We start from the raw sequence: 24,989 nt of genomic DNA, 5'->3' as shown, positions 1-24,989 counted from the left end.
ACACAGCAACACCTCAAAGTGCTTTATACTGTAAAGGACCTACAGTATTTTGAAGAAAACTCCAACAATCCATCACAAAGTGGTTGCTTTGTCACAAAGCAACCACTTTGTGATGGTGGGAAGGAAGAACTCTCTTTTAACAGGAAGAAACCTCTAGCAAAGGCAGGCTCAGGAAGGGGCAGCTGTCTGCTACAACCAGTTGGGTGGAATAAAGAAAAAGACAAAAACAGAGCACAGTGAGACAAAAACAGACAAACAAACGAACAAAAAAACAACCCACAAATCCTGGCAACTGCTTAGTTTAACTCGTTAACATTTTGACCCGGCATGAATGCGAAAGGGTGGTGCTACATTCAATGGCCACTTTATTAGAAGATTAGTACACATATTGATCCATACTGATACGATAGCATTACACATTTGCTCCACATGCATTTCCTCAAAGGTGCACTGCTGGATTGAGATCAGGTGACATGCGAGTACAGTGAGCCGGCTCATTGACAAGGTGATGTTTTCCCGCTGGACCATTTTTTCAATCTTCTGTTGTCCAATGTTGGTGAGCCCATGACAATTATAGCCTCAGTTCCCTCCCAGTGTGGTCTTCTGCTGCTGTAGCCCATTTGCTCCCAGGATCACAATGTTCTTTTATGCTATTCAAGTTACTGTTTCCTTCCTCTAATCTCATCAACAAGGTTAAAAAGGATGTTTCGTTTTATTCGCCGTGAATCTTAAAGATGGTTGCTGCCCTGTGATTGGTTGATTAACGAGCTGTTGAAAAGGTGTACCTAATAAAGTGTCCGGCGAGTGTATATGTCTAGTTTGATGTATTAACGTGCTCGGTTTTACTGTTAGTGGCGTGTGGCATGTTAAACACGCGGGAGAGTCTCACTGTACCAGCCCAGGTGGCAGCAGCAGCATGGCCGGCAGACGGACACACAGGCAGGCAGACAGACAGACAGATACTGGTCATGCCATTTTCCATGTGCCTTCCTTGCTGGGGGGCGAGTTTGCGCCCCGCTAGAGGAGAGCGCAGCTATTTTGAAAGTGACCCCTCATTCAGGCAGCGACTCTGCAGCTGTCAGGAACCATGACTGAAGATGACGGATTCTGTTGTCGTGGAGGGATACGCCAGACTCAGAGACGGGAAAAAGGTTGCTTTTACTTTGTCTTAATATGCGGATATCTCCTATGCACACTTTGACCAGTGCTTTAACCCCCCCCCCAAAAACTTTTCTTTTGTTTCACAGTGGAAAACTAGGTGGCTCGTGCTCCGCAAACCGTCGCCTGTAGCAGGTAAAAAAAACTTAAAAACTAGCTAATTTTGTTTTTACCATTTCTCGCTCGCATTGTTGTTTTGAAATTAAATCTGACAGCGGCTACACAAATCTGCCGCGACAAGCTGGAGGAGGACAGTGAGCTGGTGTTGCACTGCTTGTGTTTTCTGTTGCATGAGAGCTCAACAAGCCTCGGCTTCAAAGGGCCTGCGTTTGTGTTCAAATACACAGCTTTGACCCAGGAGGCTATGGCGTCCAAGGAGGGACAAAAAGACCTAAAACCTTTAAAATAAGGCTTGCATGAGAAATTCAATACATTTGAATTTCAAAATCAACATGTGTGCAAACCACAGTTGGTATTAAAAGACGTGTGTGTGTGTGTGTGTGTGTGTGTGTGGTGATACTGCAACTTGTGTTGTAGATCCGATACCAAGTAAATACGGGACCAGTGTTGCCATTACTTTGAAACCTAACCTATAAAGGCAGTTTATCTAGGGGAGATTTGGTGAATTGTTGTTGATTTTAAATTCTGAACACTAAATCAATGATTTTAACTTTTCCCAATAAGTAATTACCAGAGCAAAACACAATTATTAGGTTTTCGTGCAGTTTCGTGCAGATAAACAGTTTTTTCTTCTATTTTGCCTGTGATGTAAATGTGCCACTTTGGGGAAACTTCAGTTGTTTAAATGTGTTATGGGCTATAAATGAAATAGACGTGACTGTCAACACAAAAAAGTTCAGACGTTTTTAATAGTGGATTTTTGACATTTTTTTTTTTTTTCGTTTCCAAAATAATAATAATTTATTTAACACAGTTCAGCAGGCTACATACTGAACTTAGTGGATAGAAACAAAGTATGGAGCCTATTATTGAGCTAGTACCAATCTGACACCAATACCAGAGATGATATTGATACTATCCACACTTGGATCAACTTGCCCACCTCTAGTAAAACCTATATTACACAATGGTTCTGAAAAAGAGCTGAAACATTAGCACAAGCTAAAATAATTTCATTAAAAAGCTTTTTAGTGACTCTTTGCAAACGTTTAACGGTGGGATTGTGTTTTAAAAAACGGGAAACTGATGCCAAAGGTGCTTTTAATCCACACACTGTCTTTTTTCCCCATGCTGTAAACTCACTCTTGAAAGCATTTCTGCACAGTTTACTTTTTCTTTTTACACAATTACATTTATAAATTATTTATTTTTACCATGTGTACTGCTTCTGCTGTACCACAGCAGGCTTTCAGATTATTTCTAAAACAACATCACACAAGCTTCAAACCTGTGGCTCTTATTTGATCCCATCTTCAAAGCTAATGTGCTAAAGTCTGAGCCAGAGACTCGCTGTATTTTTAGATGTACCATGAATGTGAACAGTCCCGCTTACCTGCGAGGCTTCGGCTCTGCGGAAATAAAATCTAGTAGTCGTTATATTTGCACACATTTTCAAATATTTTATGGAAAAGCGAGTGGATTTAGCGGGAACTTGTATTTGTACTGCATTCAGAAAGGTTTCGTGGGTATGTTGTGCTGCACAGCTCAACATGCTCCACAGGTTGGAGTGAGGCTGAGTGCTGCTGCTCTTCAAATCTTTGATGTCATGTTATCCCAGCTGTCTGTGCTCATGCCTCAGTTATGCGAGTGTGTGTGAAGGAGAGGGATGATACACGGACACACACAGTGTTGTTTTGTCAGTTGACACTGATTGTTTGAAAGGTGGCAACAAACAGAGGACACTACAGTAGCTACTGTGGGTCAAAATACATCCTGTTAGTAACTGACAGTGTCATTTGGGGATTCCAGTATTGATTTTACTTATTTTTTTTTAATAAACTGTTACAGCTTTAAAAAAAAAGAGTAGAATTTAATAATGTTTTAATGCAGACTGTGTTCTTCTGTCTTTGTTTCGTCTCCTGCTCATTGTCTGTCCTGCAGACTGCCTCGTGTTGCTGGTTTTTAAAGACAAATCAGACAAAGTTCACGGCAACAAGGAGAGGGCGAGCATCACCTTGGAGGAGATCTGCGGCTTGGAAGCTGGACAGTGGTATGAGGGTGTGGCTTTTACTCTGACCATCCTCTGCCTGAATCAGGCTGTTTTGCTGAGCTTTGACAGCAGGGAGGCCCTGCAGGCATGGGACGCCCGCCTGCGATATAGCCTAGGAGAAGGTGAGAAGAACCATGAGTGTGTTTGTTTTACTTGTGTTTAACATCCAGAGTTTCTTTTTCTTTCCCCTCAAAACCTTTCAATGAATTTAAATTGTGATATTTAATGTTCCTATCCAGCTGTTCAAAATTACCCCCGTGCAATCATCCACATGCTTCTGAATCAATTTCCTAGATAAACAAATGATTTTTGTCTTTAATGAATATCTGTTATCTACTATCATACTACGTTTGTTGTCTAAAGTGATATTTTAACGCTAAAGCTGTTTTTTTTTCCATGTCTGATTACTCTTAAGAATGTCATTTAGTCAAGCTGTCAAGTCTGTGTGGACTTGTTATATAAGTTACATGCATCATGAAGCAATAGGAGCTATTAATAGCAACGAACTGTTCAGCAGGTGGCAGCTGAATTTTACATCAGCATTAATGACAGTGCTGGGGGACCTGATTGTGTGGAAGAGGCTTAAGACAAATTGCATTGCAGTTGTTCCTTCCAGTTTGTCGTTTGTTTTGTGTTAAAGTATACGTGTGCATGCTTGGACAGATGCACTTGTGTCTGTTCAGGCTTGCATTGAGAGTTAGATAAGTGTGTGTGTCCTAATGTCACTGAGTGGAGTGCATCCAAGCTGGCAGAAATGTCACCTGCCAGCCGCTGGGCTGAGGGCCACCATGCACTGAGCTTTTGTTGTCTTACGCGAGACTGTATGAATCCTTTTTAACCTGAGCGATGATGTGCTGCACCTGGCCAACATGCCCTCGTCTCCGCCTCCGTTAATCAATCTCCCTGGCCAAGTTTGTTCAAATCCGCGAAAGTTTTTAGTTTAGTGTTGTTGAGGAAGATCCACAAGATCCACACTTGCTGTGTGCGAAATTTAGCAAAGTCAAAGGCAGAGACGCCAGTGAAGTGTTGTGATTCGCTCTAATTTTATACCCGACTTTCCTCTTTTTCTTATTGTCGAGACTCAGACTCATAAAACACAGATGTCTGTGACACGCTTTGATTGATTGCGCTGGGCTTTAGATCTGAGCCCGTTGTGCTCGGCTTGCTGATTTCATTCTGTCTGCAGCTGTTTCTCCTTTTTATTTGTGAATGAAATCAAATCCATGCTGAAGTAATCATCGTGTGAGGACACTGTGTTTTCTGCCCCTTGTGAAGCTTTTCTCCTGTTTCTGTCAGTATGCAAAATGACATTGACCGTTGTCTTTCCATTACTCATTAGTTCTGCAATCCTGCTCACTTTAATCACAGTGAATCCCAGTAGGCTGTTTGGTGGTTTCTTTGATGGTTCATTAGGACAGAGTTGTAGAGCCCTCAAAAAATCCCTATAGAGATAAAGTGCAGCCATTGACTGCATGTAAAAGATGGATGCAGCCAATGTTGCACCCTGTTTGTGAGCTGGCAAACGGGAGATTTAGCTAGCAGCCATCTTGTATTTTTCTTTTGATAAGGAATTTGAGCCTGAAGTTATCATTTAATGCAAGGTTAGCAAACTACATCCATAAACTGTATATACGGATACATGTGCTCATTAGTCATAAGTAACAGATTAATAAAATAATGTGATTTCACTCACAAAAACAGGAGTACTGTCTTGACTTTTAAGTACAGTTAACCATCACAACAGTGTGTGTTATTTGTTAGATAATTGCAAAAAACATCGTACAAAGAAACAATACCACTAACGAGGTTCAGTACAATGGCTTTAATCAGCCCAAATACTATTACTGACCTAGCTGCAACATTATGCTCCAAAACACAGCATAAAACATGGACGTAGGTTCTAGGTTGGAAAAATAAAGCTAATATAAAAGTGTCTCAAACCTGCGTTCTGTCTTAAAGACACCAGATGGTCAGCTTTAGTTTAGTTTACTAGTGTAATTAATTAATTTAGTTAATTCCTTTTTGAATCTTTGTCTTACTCTCTGTCAAAATGAATGATTATCCGTAGTATGCTCATTGGCTGATGACTTATGATTGACCAGTTGTTAGCCAATGAGCAAGTGGATTTCAAAAAGCAGGATGCAGGAGGATGGGCAGATCTGACTGTGAAACTCTTCTTTTTTCAATAAAAATATTTGACAAAAAAAACAACAACAACACAGTACTTGCAGTTACCGAAATACAATTAACCTTTCTTCATTTTCCCAAGTAAATATACTTATATATATATATATACATATACATATACACACACTCTAAAGAAAGAACAGTTGACATAATACCAAAATACCCTGTCCAGAAACCTTCCAGCTCAGGACACAGAAAAAACATGTAGCTAAGGTGACAAGGAGAGCCATGGCATTTATCACATTTATTTTCCACTTCTGGATACAATTCAGAAAGTCTAGACTTAGAGAAATGTGCCCTGTGTATGACCTTAAATTGAATAAGTCCAAGACAGGAGGTGGAAGATCGTACCCTCGCTATATCCTGTTCCCAAGACTCCTCATGTATTTGAATTTCTAGTTCTCCTTCCCATGTACACTTAAGCTTAACAATAGAGTGGTTACTAAAAGACAGGATAGTATCATAGAGTTTTGAAATGGTTGACTGCGAAACTCTTACTCATTGGCTAAAAACATGTTAGTCATAGTTTGTTAGTTTGTTTTCATGAAACTTTCATGAAATTTAAATTTTTTATTCATTATGACACAAAATGAATGACTGAGCCCATAAACCCATCAGAAAGCTTTTAAAGAGGTCAAGTCAGAAAGCCATTTTCCCGTAGACTTTTTGTTTTTGTTTGTTTCTTTACTTGCTTTCTTGTTTTTTTTTAAATACCAAGATAGAGATCGTGAAAATGCTAATCCCTAGCCTTCAAAACAGGACTCTAGAAAACCAGTCGACGATGTTATATTAGCTACGTTTTATACCATCTATGCCTGCCACTTTAAACAATGAAAAATAGAATTGGAAAAATATATTCAGGGTATATCAGTTTATGAAAACAATTATCTCTACAGAAAAAGTGTTTATGCAACCTATCTGGCTCTGAACAGTTCTACTCTAAACTTGAATATTTTAACATGGTTGCTGTGTGGATTGAATTACTTCTGGACCAGCCCCAATGGACACTTAAGGTATTGCAGGGTTTCTGTGTTAGCTTTATTTTTCAGCCTCATACCAAAGTGAGGCTAAAACTCTTACAAAATACCTACACTTCATTGTACCAGAGGATCTTTTTTCCAGCTCCCTCTTGCTAATTAGCTGCTAGAAGCTAATGTTAGCGATGTGTTAGCAAGCTACTATATTTAGGTAATGTACTTGCAAACATAATTACTCATAACTTTCTAAATGGCGCATATTTCACTGCAAAGCAAGTCGAACGCTGATGCTTCAGATTTACTTACAAAAATATATTCACCCAGAACGGACATTTGGGTATTTGAGAGTGACAAAATAGGAGGTATTTCGCAGCTTATGAAGAAATGTGTTCAGGGTTATTTGCCTCATTTATGTGTTCCTCTTTCCACTCTTTCTACTTACTGTAAAACTCATTTACAGTTATTGAAATATGCATTAAATTTGGGGATTTGGTCTGTCTTCACTCTTCTGTGTGTTTCTCAGTTCACAGATTCAGTATTGGAGTCTTACCAGGGACCAAGTTGGAGAGCGGGCCTGCAACTCTCCATTTGTGCAACAATTTGTTGGCTCTTGCTCGGGATGTCCCTCCTGTTATTATTGGCCACTGGAACCTTCCAGACCTGCGTAGATATGGACCTGTACCAAATGGATTTGTGTTTGAAGGAGGAACAAGATGTGGCTACTGTAAGTTTATAGCTGCTTAATTATTGTCTGTTTTGTGCAACATTTGAGTGTGTTAAGCTTATGTAAATGGGTATTAAAATAATATTTTGTGCTTGGCAGAGGGTTTAGGGGATAATTGGCTATTAGGCTGCACAGCGACAAAGAAAATGTAATGCAAAATTTAATCACCGATTGTAAAGTGAGGCATCTGAAACACATAAACAGTAAAAGACATTAAACAAAAATGTAATAATATTAAAATAACAAAATTGGAAGAAGAAGCGCATGAATGTTGAACCCCGACAGTGAATTTCAAAGAAAATGTGCTTTTAAGAAAAGACAGAGAGACTCAAGTATGACTGCGTTAAACATCTCCATCCTTTCATAACATTAATATCTCTCCATCATTAGAGGCTAATGGCTCATTAAATCATGATACGTGCTGTGGTTTGTGTGTCTCTCTCTCTCAAAAACACAAAATAATCACCGGCTGTGATTTGCGGTGATTCATGCTTATCTTTCTGCCCGTGAATGAGAAGCTCTTTCTCAGTACAATAAATCTGACTCAAAAAATATGCTTTATAGCCTGAGGAAATATAGCTAGAAGAGGAGAGGAAGTTTGAGTCTTTGTTATTGATGATTAGTTTGTCCTTGCCTTACTTTTGCAAATGTGCCTTGTGCAAAATAGAGTGGACCTAAAACCTTTTTCCTGTGACAGGAACAGTAAATAGTCTGCCGGAATAATATTTTGGTCCAGCAGTCCAGAGAAAATTAATCTTTCTGGCTGTGTTCTTTCAGGCTCCGTTCTTAAGCGTAGAACTTCTTGGATGAAAACTCATCCTGCAGCGAAATAATAACTCAACAGTTTTTAATGTTGACCATGCTGCTGTCCGTACGATTGGGCTGATGAATAATTTATCAAACGTGGGCATATGAAGAGAGCAACAAACAGTATCCTCTGCTGCGTCCTGCAAACAAATTCAACTTTTAATACTTTGGTTTAGCGCTTTTAAAACCCCGTGGTCATCTGTTAAGCATCCGTGGACCTGATCCTGTGTGATGCTCAAACTTTGAATTTGCATGTTTGCATGGAGAAGATCGCTGTAAACATCAGGATTAGTGGGTTGAGGTCAGTCACTGGGTGTGTTTTTTGCTCTCTGGTTGTACATCTGGCATCCCTCGGGCGGGCACGTTGAGGAAGATGCTCAGTGGAGTTTCATGAACCAAAAAAAGAGAGCGCCCTCAGCAACTACATGTGCTGTTATCGTCACGAAAGACTGTATGGTCCTTGTTTTTCTGCTTCCTTTTTGAAAGGCTTCTTATAGAAACTTTTATCAGGCAGCTGATGGTGTGAGTTGGTCCTTCGTCTTTAGATGTTTTATTGTAATACAGAATTTTGGTTGTCTTTAGTATATATTTAGATTTTAGGAAGTGTTTTTCTGACTATGACGATTCCTGCCATGATTTCCCAATGTAGGAAGATCCTATAGTGACTGTTTTCAAATGACATCATGTCATTGCAGAAACTGCAAGCAAAGCATTAAGTATAATAAGAGTGTTACTATAGCAATGCAAATGAAACACAGTTCTAAAAACCCTACCACCAATGGCAAATCCCACCAATCCATCAGTCTCTAAACTATGTTGTGTCAAACATAAGGCCCAGGGGCCAGAAACGGCCTGGGAAACACAAAGGAGTACATAGATTTTGGAAGCTGTGTTTTCAAAGGTTTTACAGCCTTTCCTACTGATAAAGACTGGCACCATACCAAAGTAATTAAATAATTTTAAAAACTATCCACTATAGAAGTTTCAGATAGACCCACAGTAAAACAAACAAACAAAAAAATAGAAATGAAAATTTTCTGTGAATTAATGAAATAATTCATTTTTGTAATTACAGGAGAGTCTGAGCAATGAGCTACCAGAACCTTTTCTGTAATTTTACACATTTATTTATTCATTCTGGCAGATGTCTTCCTTTTCATTATCTTATTAGCAGCTTGTCATTATTGAGTCCTACTGTTAAAACTACACTTCTATTTTGTGGATTAGTTGTGATAGATTTGTAGTTGAGGGTCTTTACACTGACACAAAAGAGAGTTTTTCTATTTTGGCCAAATTAAGATCAAAGTGTGCTGTATGTTGCACATGATGTGAAATGAATTTAACATCTCAGCTCAGTGGCTCTAAACTGACACTGGAAATATGTTTTGATTTGTCCATATAACCTACCAGAAATATTGTTGTCTGGTCATTACTGATGAATCAGTATTAGCTATCAGATAGCTAAAAAACAGCCACTATTGCTTTAACAAATTCATTCCCCCTTTCCCCCCCAATGGGAGCGTTACTGGCCAGTTTGGCTCAGCATTACACAGAACGTTATATATTTAGCACATTTAGCACTGGCGTTCTTGTTATGCACTCTTGACAGAAGTAGAAGGGATGTGTGTAAAACCATTGCTAAAATGCTTCAGTGGCAGATCTTTTCTGTTTTTTACTAGTTAAAGTGCTCCAGCAGATCGTCTGTGTGGGTCTCAACTGCTCAAAACAGTCAGTTTGTTATTTTTTATTTATTTTTGCAGGGTGCTTTGAATGTTCATGGATTAAAACAGATGATATATTGAAAGGCTAGTGCTGCATTTGTATGGAGTATCCAGTTTCTTGGAACGGTGCTTCACCCTCCAGGACTTCGAAAGCTATGAATCACACAGTTGTGTCATTAAGTAAATCACAGAGCTGTCCACACTTTGCTTTTCCAAACTGTGCTCATAGGAGCATTAAAGCAGCAGATGAGCAGATGTGAATCATTACTTCTGATCAAAATTTCCAGAGTATAATCAGAGCAACAATATGATGCAGATATTTTAAGTTTTGTCGAAGCGTCTGGCTTTATAGTGACGTAACAAGATATGTACACAATCATCTGATCACACGTGTTTGGTTAAATCTGAGAGGAAATTGGATTTAGATTGTTTCCAAACTCCACAACCTTTTGTTTTGTTTTTTTTTGCCACATAACCCATTTTAACACTACACAGTAAAAAGCATCTGGAGTACCGATGTCACAGCAATGTGTCTGACATGCTAGGTATCAGCTTACCATAAAGACAACACTTGAATCCACACTGCTGTCTGCTCAGCTGTGAAAATGGTAAGAAACTGAGTTGGAGTTGCTCTGCTGGTCAAACTATATATAAGTTGTCTGTTGTTCTCATTATGCTCTGTATGGTACATATGGTACACAGGCAGCTCCTTACCTTTGAGTCTGTCCATTTAGTCTGTAGGTTTAAAGTTAAAAGGGTTTTGTTCTTAAAATTGCAGTTTTATTGAGTGAAATTAGGTTTGACTTTATTATGTCTTAGTCAAGCCCTGCGACAGACTGGCGACCTGTCCAGGGTGTACCCTGCCTCAGGCCCTAAGGCAGCAAGGATAGGCCCCCCACAACCCTGAAAAGGATAAGTGGAAGAGAATGGATGGATGGATGTTTTAGTCGCATGCTAGAAGAGCACATATTCAGAAACTTCAACATGTCACCTTAGAGATGTCATGTCATACATGTATTTTGGCCTCTTCTTTTTTTAAATGACCCCCTTCTTTGAAGCATTATGTAATCACCCCACTTGGAGGATGTTCATTCAACTCTTTACTTTGAACCAAATAAACAAACCACCACAGATGTGACGCAAATGCACGTTTGTTTAAAAGCCGAACATTCTGGCTTCATGAAACATGCCCCAAACAAGTTAATTTAATTATTGATCTGTTTTTCCCAGATTAAGCACAGAGGAGGGAAAATATGGAATCACTTTGTGATTTGGATGTGTAAAACAGACACTTTTTAATATTAAAAATAGTCAGCAGTTAAAAGAGCGTTTGCAGACCTCAGCAAGCTGTTACACCTGATTGAGAGGAAGCAGCTCTCCAAGAAGAGAGCTGTCAGTCAAAAGGATTATACAACTCCTTGTTTTTCCCCAGTCAGCTGTGTCTAAGAAAAGTGCAAAGTGTTAAGAGTAAAAAAGGAAAACTTAAGGGTAGATGGAAGATGTCAAAGAGTCAGAAGAAAATTGAAAATGCTCAAAAAAACCCATAAATGGGCAGAAAGAAGAATCAGTGGTTTTGTGATAAAAGTGTAAAAAATGGGATCGCCAAAGGAAAGCCAGCATTAACGCCTAATGGGAAGAAAACAAGGTTAGAGTGGGCGAACACAATTTTGCGCTGTGGATGATTTGCTAAGAGTCACGTTCAGTGATGAATCTGCATTTGCCAAAGGGGATGATGCTGGGACTTTTTATTTGGTGCCATAAAAAAGATGAAGGCCTTGAGAAATCAAGCAAAAATGGAGCAGGGGAGATGAAAGTCATTACCTCAACAGTAAATGCACAGGTGTAGACTGCTTTATGCTTTTCTCATTGCACTGAGTGCGGGGTTTTGGTTATGATTAGGATTAGTTTTCGACATCACGATGATGACGATGCGACTTGTTGTCACAGAAGAAAGGAAATGCAGACAGACTCATTGACACGGTCAGCACACAGTCCAGATCTTAACCCAAACAGAAAATTTACAATGTCTGGAAAAAAATGTGCCATTACACAAAATTATTTAATTAGTTTGAAGTTTGTTTCATGAAGTCAGAGTTGTTCAGATAGTAAACAACAAAAGGAACAAAAAACAACACTTTATCACATCTGTGGTTTGTTTATTGCTGCAAAGTAAAAGAGTTCAGTGAACATCTTCCAAGTGTGACGACTTCATGTTCTTTGCCAGAGGTTGTAAGTTTTTCCATGTAGTCTAAAATTCATATCCAGTGGCATACACTCCAATAAGGCCACATCGGCTAATAATATTGTATAGCTTATGTTTAGGTCGGGCTCTGAATACTACAGCGTATGATTACAAAGCAGTGATCACAAGAATGGAGACGCTGTGACTCATGTGTAATATTTTGTACTTTGTTCAGATGTTCTTCATGTACTTGCTTTTTCCTTTGAGATGCAAGATTGTTGAAATCCTGCTTTTGATTGCTCGTGCTTCCACAGACATGTAATACCAAAGACCCCAGGTAACTCAAAGTACTCTCTGAATGACTCACATTCAAAAGCTTCAACTCGACTCGACTCATTTTAAAAAAACGCTCTTTCAAAAGTGTTCCGGTGGCCTTTACTGCTTCATCAATCTGATTTCTAAGCTTTGATTTTTGCTCTGTGCCTTTTTTCCTGTCCACACACTTTTGATCACGTGTAATATCAGTCAAAATTCAAAGAGTGGGCTTGCTGTGGCTGCTTTGAATTGCTTAGAAGTGTAATGGAGAGCACACAGCGTGACAGGCAGCAAACTATGTTTCAGTCGTTCTTGTTTGTTCGTTGCGTTTTATTGACTCGGCAGATGAAGCATTAGAAAAACATCTGTTCAGAACAACAAGAAAGGAAATGATTCAGGCTGTGCATAATCACCCCTGCTGTGCCCAGAACTCAGCAGCATGCATCACTCTGGAGTTTTCCTTAAGGTCTGTTTGAACACGTCGGGCCGCGTGCGTCCCTGTGATAAGATAACGTTTGAAAAAATTCAACAGATGTGAAAGTATTAAAGTGAAGAGGACCGTATGTGAACACCTGGAGGGGACAGACAGACACTGGAGCATTAAAGATACATGATGACCCTCCTGGAAACATGACTTTTTTTTTTTTTTTTTTTTTTACATTTAAGAACCAATAAGCCTTCAGTAGTCTACTGGCTTATCTTAAAGAAGGTCAAACACTGATTTACTTTTATACAGAAAAGGGGAAAAAGGAAGGCTGCATCTCAGTGTTTGTGTGCGGCGAAGGCCGAGCATTCCTGTGACATGTAATCCCTCGGCACAGTTTATCCACAGCACGGCGAGAAGTGATTTAGCTGTGCTGGGTGTCTCACTTTTGGTTAGAGCAGCTGTAGAACTGCAAGCTGCATTTGTCCTGCCTTTTGTCCACGCCACGGGCGAATGGTCATTTAAGTAATGTGTAGGCGTGCGTGTGAAATGCTCAGCGCTAAAGTGACAGATGGAAAATAATGGATGATTAATCAAGATGAGAAATCTGTTGGATATGATACTTTATTAAATCACAGAATAACATAGGATCACTCAAAGAGGTACATGAGAGAAACTAGCACTTAGATTTATACCTAAAATTGCATCATCCATCAGTAATTATTATCAAGTAAAAGAAAACCAAACAAAGGCTAATCGCAGAATACGTTTTTCGTGGGCACAGCTATAAATGCATTTTCCTTACATATGTGGCACCATTTAAGGGGAAATAATCAGGCTTTCCAACTGTATACGAGTTATTTCCAAGAAGCATTGTTACAACAAAGAAATGATCAACCAAAATCACACTTTGGTTTCAGTTTAGTTGCTAGAAAAAGTAGAAAGTATTATTGTTCATAAATATATATAATGTCCAAAACATACGACTGCACATAATTGCTTGTTTTTAACCCCGTGTGTAAGCAGCCAGCAGTAACAAGTTGTCAGTATAATAATTATTTGATTTTCTCTAAACGCAGTCAAAATGACCTCTCAGTAATTAGTGCTTTTATAGTTTTGTTACTTTTATTTACTTTCTTTATTTGTTCCTGAATTTTATCGTCCTGGAATAGTTAAACTGGATAATGTTTACATGTATTTATGAAGGTTGCAAACATGGTCGTGAAGGAAATCTGAATTTCACTTTAAAGTAATTAAAGTTTGCTAGACTTTCATCTTGAGCCGTTTGGATGACTCTGCTGCTTTTGAAATAAAAATGCCAACCTTGGCTCTCGGCGCTTGCTCATTTACACTTCCCACTTAACAAAGTTGGATTTTATAAGCTGTGTTACTTTGTATGGATGCTGTGTTTTTATCACCTCTTGGAGCAGAGACCAGAAGGGTCCATTTGAGTTGTTTTCATTCCTGCAGGGATTAATGTGAACTAAAAAGCTTTGCCACCTGTTCTTTGTTTTGATTTTTTTTTTTTTTTTGGTAATCGTGCATTTAGTAGTGTAACTAAAATGCAGTCACCCATCAAAACCAACGTGTATATAAATTTGTAACGTTGCAAGATGAACGTGTATGAGGTGAGACACCACTTAATCAGCTCAATCGTAAAAGCACAAAGGAGGCAATAAATCTTTAGTTTGAACAGGTTAAAACACTTGAGCAGACTTTGGTGCTGACCTTTGACCCCTGCTCACAGCCACAGCAGTGTAAGGGCAGCTTTGACATGGGTGGCTTCAGCCGCAGAATGACACAACAACACTTTGCAATGCGCAGGCCGTTGTGCTGTCAGAGGGAGGTCAAGAGACCTCAGGAGAACGTGACCTCTCTGACCTCTCCATTATATTAAATCCTCCTTTATTAGACTCTAAATTGTTGAAATAGACAAACTGGGAACCATAAAGAAGGAACTTTTTTATTATGTAATACTCTATAACTGCAGCTTTGTGAAACGCATCATGCCTCAGTTTCTTCCTGAAAAGGTTCATGTAGTGCTCGTTTACATATACTACACACTATAAATAATCTGTCTATGTCTATCTGTATCTATCTATATCTCTATATCTGTCTCTATATCTATTGTAACAAATTCTACTTTTGTACTTTTGGTATTTTATTCAGGAAATTATTTTTATATTGATATGAAAAATAAATCATTTGATTTCATAAAAAAACAATAATAACTAACAGATGCTCTTTGATTAATTGTTGTTATTAGCAGCTGTGTTTTGTAAAATATCTGAGTGCTCCATGATTTTGGCGAGCTGTTGACTTTCCTTGTAGAACCATTGAAGAAAGTTGTGGCTTGGAGTAAAAACTTTATGTCCCACTTACGTAAAGATTATGGCCGCCATTTTTTTTTTTTTTTTTTTTTTTTTTTTTTACATCAGAATTAAAGCTGTTCTCACTGGTCCCGGGTGAAAATTGTGTTGCTTTAATATTAATTTGCTCATATAGTAAGCTACGAAAACAGAAAGGGTCAAAAACATCAGCTTATGACATTGAGCGCATGTTAGCGTGTTGATGTTAGCACTTACCTCAGAGCACTTACCTAAGTAACCGTTATGAAGCTATTAGAATGACTGTCCTGGTTTAAAAGTAAAAGAGAAATAGTTTTTAATTTTAAATAGTAACCAAATATATCTCAGTTTAGGACATTTTGATGGTAGTTGAAAAGTAGAAATGTTTTTTGCAAAATTGAAAAGTTTGTCTCGTTTTACTGATTTATAGCAAGAAACAGCCTGTTCTTTTTTTATTATATTGGCATCACCAATGTTGCTTTGCAAATCATCCACAGTGCACTATCTTTCTTGTTCGTTATTAACTGTAAAATACACTTTCATAAATTAGCTTAAAACTAATGAAGTCTATTTTCAGGGGCTGGTGTTTTTCTGCTCGCATCTGCTGAGAGCGAGCAGATCAGCTTTCTATTCGACTGCATCGTCAGAGGCATCTCCCCCACCCGAGGCCCTTTTGGACTGCGGCCCATTTTGCCAGGTCAGTATCAGAGGTGTTTCATATTGCTTGGCTGAAAAGGACTGAAGTTATACGGAGGGGGAATGTTAAGATGAAGGAGTAATTGTTTTAAAGCCGTGCTTCTTGGGGAAAGCAAACGGCTCGCTGACTTGTTGCACTAAAATTTAACTTTTAGCCTTTTAGCGGAGGCTGGGGTGAGTGACTTCTGAGAAGTCCTGCCTCAAAGACAAGACGTGGACTTCTAAGTATAAATACTAAAGTCAACATGTACCATTATAATTTTAGCTACCTCTGCTTGTGTTGCTTATAGAGATTCATCATGGCTGACATGCTCTAGCTTCCTGAAATCCACCCATTTTTGGCAGAATAAAGCCAGAGGATTTCTTTGATGATGGATACGCTTTGATCTGCCTAAATTATGTCTGGCAGCTGTGTTTTGGTTTTTTTGTTTGTTTTTAAATGCAATTACATAAATCCCCAACCAATTTATCATTTTAGTCAAACGTCCTAACCCCTGACTTAAGTGATGAATGTAAAGCTTTAGGTCACCTTAAACTTCAGTAAGAGGATGACTATTATACTCAGTCTGATTAGGTAACAAATTCAATTGTATTCTATGTATAGTCCAGGGTGAAGTGCTACTGGTGGGCACGTTACAGGATGGATCTAGTTCCAGATTGCTGTCAGGTTTCAGTTTGTGAAAGATGCCAAGCACCAAAGTGTAAATGGTTCTTCTGTTCCTTTGCAATCTGCTGTGAAAATCTGACACATGTGTCAGTTGTCTTCACTAATGGCAGATCTGCCTTTTGTGACATAATATCACTATTTATTTAAAATACTGTAGTGAAAGTAGATGAAAGGAATTCATCAAAAAATGTGAAGTGAAAAAAGTCCTGTGCCCTGTGAGTACTGTGAATCATTTCTTAATCAGAAATCAGGCAGTTGAGGTAATTTTAAGGTGCCAGTGTTAGAATATTATGCTCTACTTTTTTTTTAAATATTAACCAGTAAGTCTGAAGACTGAAGAATCGATGCATTATTTATCAGAAACATGACAAAGGCTACGTTCACACTGCAGGCGAAAGCGCATCAAATCCGATTTTTTTTTGACCCTATGCTACCCATATCCGATCATGGTATGACAGTGTGAACGGCACAAATCCAATATTTTCAAATCCCATCTGGGTCACTTTCGTATGTGGTGCTGAATCCGATACATACAGAAAGCGACTGCTGTTTGAACAGTCAAGTCGCATTAAAGCCAATTATCAGCGCCCGAGAAGACATCGCGAACACTTCCTGGCCATCCAGTGTAGATGTTAGTGAAACTGTTGGGAAGACAACGTGAACATTTTATTTGTACTGTATAATCTGCAGATTCTGATGGAAAAATCTGCAACTATCCTTTGAAGCACCGCTCCTCTCTAAAACAGCAATAAGGATAATTATTAGGTTATTTACAAATAACTTAAAGCAAAAATTGGGAAACGTAAAGTCCGAAGTCTTTATATTAAGGGCCATCAGTCAAACAATACTGTTTGCTTTGGGTCTAAACAGAGCGCGTTGTGTGTGACGTCTTCTTTTGCGCATGCGGGCCGCTTTGAGGGTTCACACTAGAACGTGTTCGCTGTCACATTTTATTTGTAGTGTGAACAAGCAGACAAAAAAATCAGATTTGATCAAAAAAATTGGAATTGAGCTTTAAGACCTGCAGTGTGAACGTAGCCTAAGAGAAACAGAAAAAATGAATTCTTAAGTTTGTTTGAGTTTGGTGTTTTAGCCAGAGATGTTTTGATTTTATGGCGTGAGGAGCAGTGTTGATCAAGTTACATGAAAATAGTAATTAGTTACTAATTACTGATGACTTATTTTCAAAAGTAATTAGTTACTTTATTACTTTTAAAAAACGTGATAAACAACCTTTTATATGTTATAAAGCAGTAGACCTTTCAGCCCAATTCTATTTTTTCTGCATAATCCATCATATAAAATTGAATCAAATGGAAAAATCTCTTTATAAAACTCGTTTTATTAGTTTTAATCTTTTAACTTTATGCACATTGAATCAAGCAAGAATTAAATTATATGCAACAGTCTTTGACTTGAAGAAATTTATTTAACATTTAAACCTATTTTCTGCATATTCCAGCATCTAAAATAAAATAAAATATTTTTTTGTGTCTCCACTCACTCTTTCAAATAGATGCAAACAAATAAAATCATAGATTCAGCAGCACTAAGTCCTGTCGCTCTTAAATCTATTTTCACCTGTTTAGCAGGAGTGGGGCCTGTGAAGGTTTGCCCAGTACCGCAGCGTTCATGTCAGTGGGGGGATCTGAGCGTCTCTGTGAATTTCACATTCCCACCGCAGCGTGCTCGGTGCTTGCTTAGATTTGAAGTTTAATTTTTCGCTGTAGAAAGAACTTTTATTCCCACGCAGAGTGAACAGCGGACGCTAATGTTTTTGTCGCTTTTTACTAAATCAAACGCAAAGTATCGTCACTACTTCTGAGCTTTAAACACTGCTTGGTCGTTCTCTCTCCTGCACTCCATATTATCCACTTGTAACGCAAAGTTATATAAGGACTAGTTTTATTTCAAGGGAGGAGTTGACTGACTGACGCGCAGAAGAAATAGTTCTTTATGGAGCCTAGATGGTGGGAACAAAACCTGACCGCTGAGGTGAAATGAATTGAGGGGACAAAACGCTTTGTTTTCCAACACCGTTCTAAATGCCATAAGCTTACAGCCACAGCAGGAGTCGAACCCGGAAGTATCCCTCCACAGCCGGTTTTCAGAGTTGCCGCGACGTGGAAGGAGCCAATCAAGAGAGGGACCTCAAATCAGCTGACGTGGGTCATGTGACAGGGAGTAGTTGATATGGGTTACACACTGTTGATCTAAACACGTCTGTTGCTGCCACGGATGTCGCACACTTGTACGTCATTGTCATGAGACACTCTCACAAACAAAATCAGGGTTTATTACCGCAGTAACGCAGAGTGCTTATGTTAAGTAACAGTAATCTAATTACTGTTTTTCCAATAATAATCCCTTACTTTACTCGTTACTTGAAAAAAGTAATCGGATTACGAGTTACTGCCCAGCTCTGTTGAGGAGTGACCATTTTTGAGTGGGAGGGTTCTGTGCTAATTTATCTCGCAATGCTTGCTAGCTTGTTGTAGAAAGGGCTTCCATGAATTGCATGTGTGTATCATATAAACACCAATACCTGCTAACAAATTTTGACTGACTGTACAAATACAGATCTCTTGTCTTTGGTACAGTTACTGTACAGCAGTGCATATTATTTGTTTGTCCAAAGTGTGGCCCAGGGCCTCCTGGTGCCCACAAAGGTAGTAGAGGTGGTTTGCAGCAAGAACAGAGACGACAGTTTGAAATTACTCATGGTTACAGTTCCATCCATCCAATCTCCTCCTGTTATCAGGCTCGCGAGGGGGCATGAGCCTATCCCAGCTATCATAGGGCGAGAGGCAGGGTACAGTCTGTCACAGGCCTGTTACAGTTACATATATATACATATTTATGTAAATGAAAACTGGTAATAGGAGGAGATTCACTTGTGATACAAACTTATTACTTTGATCTACATTTACTGCTTTTTCTTGAATTTTGATTAGAGTGAAGATTTAAGATTGGGTGGGCCTCATGGGAATTTTCTGGTTTTTAAGTGGGCTGAAACATTCTCCACGTTGGGAATGGCTGTGTAAGATTATCTCAATAAACATGCACAACAGGTCCAGTAAGATGGAAAATAAAATATAAGTTGTAATTTGGTACAGCGTCATGATCCATGTTATATTTTTTTCAAACACTAGATACAAAACAGAAAAACCTGTAGCCATTCTTGGATATGTTTTGTATTTTACATTTCCCCATATTTGGTCACTTCCTTTAAACACTTTCAAATGTTAGATTACGTGTTACTGAAGTGGTTAAACATTATTTGGTTCCCCGCTGTTTCCTGCAACACTTTTGATTTTCCACACTAGCAGTTACAAAAAAACCAAAACATTTCTCACCCAGCCTCCAACTTAATAGGAAATGTTGAGAGAGTAGCTGCAGGGCCTTGTGGATATTTTGGTTTTCATACATCTTACCGCCCAATCGCACGTTGAGCTCATATTCCTATTATTGTGATGCATAGTAGAATAAATAGTAGGGAGGATGTGGGTTGGGGTGGAGGGGTCAAAGTCATGGTAGCAGAGCAGCCAAAGCCTCCTAATCGCTTCGGGCATGTGTGTAACCTCATCCACAGCATTCCACTGCTGCCTCCCCCCATCATTCTTGGTCACAGTGCTCTTGGCTCTCCCCTCCCCTTTTTCCTCATCTTTCACTTTGTCTCATCCCCCTTCGCAGTCCTTAACCGCGTCTCTCGTTCTCACTTACCTTTCACCTCTCAGTCCATGTCCGAGTCTGTCTGTGTCGCATGATTAAATCTCTGTGCTAGCTGCTATTTTGATTAATTGCTGTTAATGTTCTTGGCTTATTTATCTGTCTTTCGTCCTTGGATGCTCCAATGTGTCCACCTATAGTTTTGCTGCTTTGTGTTTAGTTCCCAGCATACAAATTGTTCCTGCAGTGCTTCTTTTTTGCATTTAGTCATGAGTACGTTTGTGTGTAAAGATGAAACATGTAAAAGCAGGTGGACACGTAACCTACATGCATTTTAAGCTGTCAGACAAGGAAAAAAACACCTCAATTGATGAAACATTATGTAAAACGCTGACGGCTGGTTAGATTCACCTTCATATAGGGCTAAACTAAGATTGACATTTGATCATTTGTACTTATCACTGTAGATTTATTTCATGTAGATTCTTTATTCCACAACCAAAGACATTAGAAAATGTAGTGAGGACATTTATGAAGCCTGTTTACAGCTCACTGCCATCTTTGCCAACTTCTGGAGCCATAAAATCCAAATGTGGCCAAAGGGGAGTAACCCTGAAGGCCTGAACAGAGCTCAGCCGGGATGTGCAAACCTCAAAAATATTGATGACCTTGATAGATTGGATACCTGTCAGTCAAGGAAGCATGACCTGAGACTGGCTTAGTGCTTGTTAGAAGTGCAAATGATTTTCACTTAGTTTAAATTTAGCACACAAAACAGCAAAACTATGCCTGGAGTGAATCATCAACTTATATATATGAGAATAAATTGATAAAAATACAAACTCCTCATTTTACACTATATACAATCTGAAATACTAATTGCAGCTGATTCAGTAGCAAAAACCTTACAGCATTAACTTAGTGATCATTTTCTGTGTGACCTTATCAGTCTCTCATGTTGTTATGGTTAGGCAGACCCTTTTTCAGTTTCAGCATTTGTTTATGCACAGCTCTCTTGAGGTCCTACCACAGCATTTTAGTCGGGTTGGACAAACACATTCTTTTCCTTTTCAGACATTCTGTTGTAGATTTGCTGCTGTGCTGGGGATCATTGTCCTGTTGCATGATTCAGTTTCAGCCAGGCTTGAGCTTTAGACAGATGGGCTCTAGAAAACTTTGCTACACAGAGGAGTTCATGGTGCCAAGATCCTGAGGTCTGCAAAACAAGCCCAAATCATCACCCCTACACCACTGTCATTGACAGTTGGTATGAGGTGTTTGTGCTGATGTGCTTTGTTTGGCTTTTGGCAGACTCCATCTCCACTTTGGTCTCATCTGTGCAAAGGAAATTGTTCCAGAAGTCTTGTTCACATGCAGCTTTGCAAACCAAACCTCGCTGCCATTCTCCTGCAATCCTTCCAAACACATCACACTTGTTGAGTCCTTTTCTAAATGTGCTGTTATGAACTTTGACATTTAACATACTAACTGAGGCCTGTAGATTCTAAGATGTAGCTCCTGCTTTTTGGTTTTTTTTTTTGCAGTTTCTACAGTATTGCTTCAATATTCTGTTATACTGCCACAATAGGGGATGCTCATATTAAACATGGCCAAAATTTCAAGTAATGAGGTTAGTGTATGTGCCAGTAATCTCTGTGAGCCAAAAGCTCAGGCTTCAGACTGCTCTAAACACTGTGATGTCAGAGGATATCTCAAATATGGTCGTATGAGCACTGAAACTCCACCCACCTGCTGTCCAGACCTCCTGTTTCTGAGTGGCAGGCAATCAGAAGAAAGTCGGCTTAAAGGGAGAGGCTATAACTGCTTGTTTCAGGCAGAGGATGATCTAAGGGGTTACAACAAGACCCTAACTTTGACTCATGCAAAGGTATGTTGTAGTCCAGTAATGTAAGCCTGGAGTTCAATCAGAAACAGGAAAAATACACAAAAATCTACAAAATACTTAAAGGAAAAATAATGGAGGAACCTCAGCCTATATGTATAAATATAAATATATGTATATGAGGAAGCCTGCTTTCTCAAGCGGCACCATTAAAGGAATGTGTGGTCAACATGTGGGGGAAAAAAGACTCTTTTTATTTTTAATTTTTTCCCAGTGTGACCTTTTTCAAACACCTTTTTAGACACTCCTGTACACTGGAGGTCAGTACTCATCACTTGGGATTTCAGACTTATGGTATATTTACCACTTTACTGATGCAGGATTCAGATGGATATAAAAAAATATATCAGCCCAGTGTTAGAACTGACCTTGATGGTCCAGGCACATTAGATTCATGCACTGCCACCAGCAGCAGAACGCGTACCAGCAGAGCCACGTGGCAGCACTATTAATACACCCCTCAGTGTTGCACAAATACTGCTAGGTGTTCCCCTGTGTGACCCTTTTCTCCGCCTGTCCAACAGCACGCTACATTCAGGGATCAAATAATAGCACACATCCACAAAGTTGTTTACTCCTTTTCACTTACACCTTGTGGCTGACACTGTTTGCTCATTCACAGACAGTTGAGTGAGACCGCTGCAGTTTAGAGTGTCCCCTCTCATGTCTTTAGAGTAGCTGGATGTGTTTTCGCAGCTGTGCCCGTGTCACCGCCGCGGTTCAGCTGCGTCACATTTGATCCCATATCTCATTGACAGTGTCGAGATTCATCACACTTAGCACTTACACTTCATTTTTCTCTGCCCGACTTTTCATGATTGAGATCATGCTGGCTGCTATTTATAATACAGCCCTTTGTTTTTTTACAGATCCCAGTGGCAGCCAGACCACTTCAGAGGAAAAGCTGAACCTCGAGGCCCAGGAGCTAGAGAAACGACTGAGCATGCTCTCTCATGGGAGTGGCACAGGTAGAAAACACGACCAAAGTTTTTGGATGCGCTGGCAGGTGCTTTGATTTATTGTTCCGTTAAGTGGAAGAAAAAAAGACTGAGGCAAAGACAGTGCGTCATGATTCCTTAATGTGCTTTGTTGATGAAAGCAGTGTTTTTGTTGATTAAATTCATTAAAGGTTTAATTATGTTCTGCTTGTCTTGGCAGTCTCTTTGACTTACTGCCCGTCTGCTGGGGGCGACGACCGCAGCATTTCCGGTTCTTCTGACACTTCAGACACCAGCCACTCAGACTGCAGCATCGGCAGCCGGCTGGGAATTTGGACTGAACCGGCTTCCAACCCACCTGAAAACGTCAGCCACACCGGCACTAAAGTGCCACTGCAGATCAGCGAGAAGCTTTCCGCCAACCAGGGAGGTGGACACCGGCCTGCGGCTAAGCCGTCCCGGCAACTTCAGGAAATCGGTCGTCAGAGCTCATCAGACAGTGGCATCGCCACTGGCAGCCATTCCTCGTACACTGGCAGTTTCTCCTCCTACACAGGCAGTCTGGATATGACCCCCGGAGAGGACTTTGGTTCTTTTTTAAGCTTGCCTCCACATTTGGCTCAAGATCTCAGCCCTTGCACTTGCCCTGCTGTTCCTGGACATGACTACCAGGTGCCAACTTCACTTAGGTATGTCTATGACACTCCCAGGAGTGTTTTACAGGAAGCAGGTGGAGGTGCCAAAGACAATGAAGCCTCCGCCTCAACTAAAGACCCTCCAGCCCTTTTAGGGTTCACAGCAGAGGCAGCAAAACAGGACAAGAGCAGTGCCACAACCCCTGAGGCTCACTCAGAAGCTACTGAAAGTCAGTCAGTCAGTGAACTCTTGCAGGGCCTTTCAGTGACGAATAAGAAAACCAAGGTGGCACCCTCTAGTGACTCTTGTAATACCTGCACCTCCCTCACTTCTGTCTCCAAAACCATCGTGACCATCTGCTCTGTATGCGGTGGAGTTAAGGTAAGTGGAAACACAAGTATTCTGTTTGTTTTCTGGCAAAAGGGAATGTTGATCAGATCTGGGTTAAACAAGCGTAGCTGCTCTCATGAACCATCTGTTTTTCCATCAAACTTCAAAAAACGAAGGAAAAAAAGTCATCAGTCCTGTTCAAATGGTCTCGTGAACACGCTCCATTGTATAACCTGCTGTCACGCAGTAGCAGCTTGTGTGCACAGGCTTTATCATCAGTGTATCATCTGTTCTGTAGCCCGCTTGTCAGTGTGACCTTTGTGGTATCGTGCGGGCTGACGGTGATGCCGCGCTGCGTTTGGTGTCAGAACAACTAACAGTCCCACGGCCCATCTGTCCAACACGTTAGTGTTTCTGCACCCGGTTCAGTTTTACACTGTCACTGAATATGGCAGATTCACACCTTATAAGTTATGAGTGACTTGCAATTTTCTATCCTTTTTACACCTCTGCATCTGTATATCTGTATATGCATATCTAGCTCAAAACACACAATCTTTATTTAATGCCTTTAACGCCCTTTAACGCTCATTTCAAGCTGTTTAACTCCATGCGTGCTTCACTCGCCTGTGAGCGCCGAACTATTTTGCTGTTTTTTAAAAAAATACTCAAGTACAGACTTTGGTGGTATTCTTTGTTTGAGCTATGGCTTTGGCTGACTTCTTCTGTGGTGTCAGAGTTGGTGTGAATTTTTCTTTTTCAGAGTGTAGTCTTTGTAAGGGGTACAGCTGATAATTATTTATCTTATTAATGAATCTGGGGACTATTTTCACAAAAATGTTGTGCATATTATGTGGATAAAGTACTTATTATAATTCATTCAGGGCTAGAATTGGAGACAGTTTGGCCTTTTTTGCTTTTTCAGAATTGCATGATACATGTTCTGATTGGCCAGCGATGGCTTAGGGATTAATCATTTGTTGCCTTTTGGAGTAACAGGGAGTTATACACATATACAGTGCATTATCTGATGGCTTGCTGCTTTCAGGTACAAAAGTAACTGAAGGTTTTTCTGTTCCTTATTACTCAATACAGAGAGCTCCACCTGCTGGCAGTGCATTTATTTAAGAGTGCAAG

At 39.7% G+C, this 24,989-nt stretch overlaps 1 protein-coding gene across 1 annotated transcript in view; it reads left to right on the top strand.

Moving 5' to 3' along the window:
- The first annotated feature begins 927 nt into the window (after window positions 1-927).
- LOC146391327 (protein Dok-7-like) overlaps window positions 928-24,989 on the top strand; it is a 48,836-nt gene continuing 24,774 nt past the window's right edge. The window contains exons 1-7 of the mRNA XM_084924203.1: window positions 928-1,151; window positions 1,248-1,293; window positions 3,220-3,450; window positions 7,016-7,216; window positions 15,591-15,710; window positions 22,818-22,916; window positions 23,107-23,903. Coding sequence (XP_084780329.1) covers window positions 1,098-1,151; window positions 1,248-1,293; window positions 3,220-3,450; window positions 7,016-7,216; window positions 15,591-15,710; window positions 22,818-22,916; window positions 23,107-23,903 — 1,548 coding nt within the window. The 5' untranslated portion in view covers window positions 928-1,097. The remainder of the gene's footprint in view (window positions 1,152-1,247; window positions 1,294-3,219; window positions 3,451-7,015; window positions 7,217-15,590; window positions 15,711-22,817; window positions 22,917-23,106; window positions 23,904-24,989) is intronic.

This window comes from Perissodus microlepis, chromosome 3 (assembly GCF_051167445.1).
Source record: "Perissodus microlepis isolate ML-2025 ecotype Zambia chromosome 3, ASM5116744v1, whole genome shotgun sequence".
In the NCBI taxonomy this organism is placed as follows: Eukaryota; Metazoa; Chordata; class Actinopteri; order Cichliformes; family Cichlidae; genus Perissodus; species Perissodus microlepis.
This window is presented reverse-complemented; position numbering and strand designations above follow the sequence as displayed.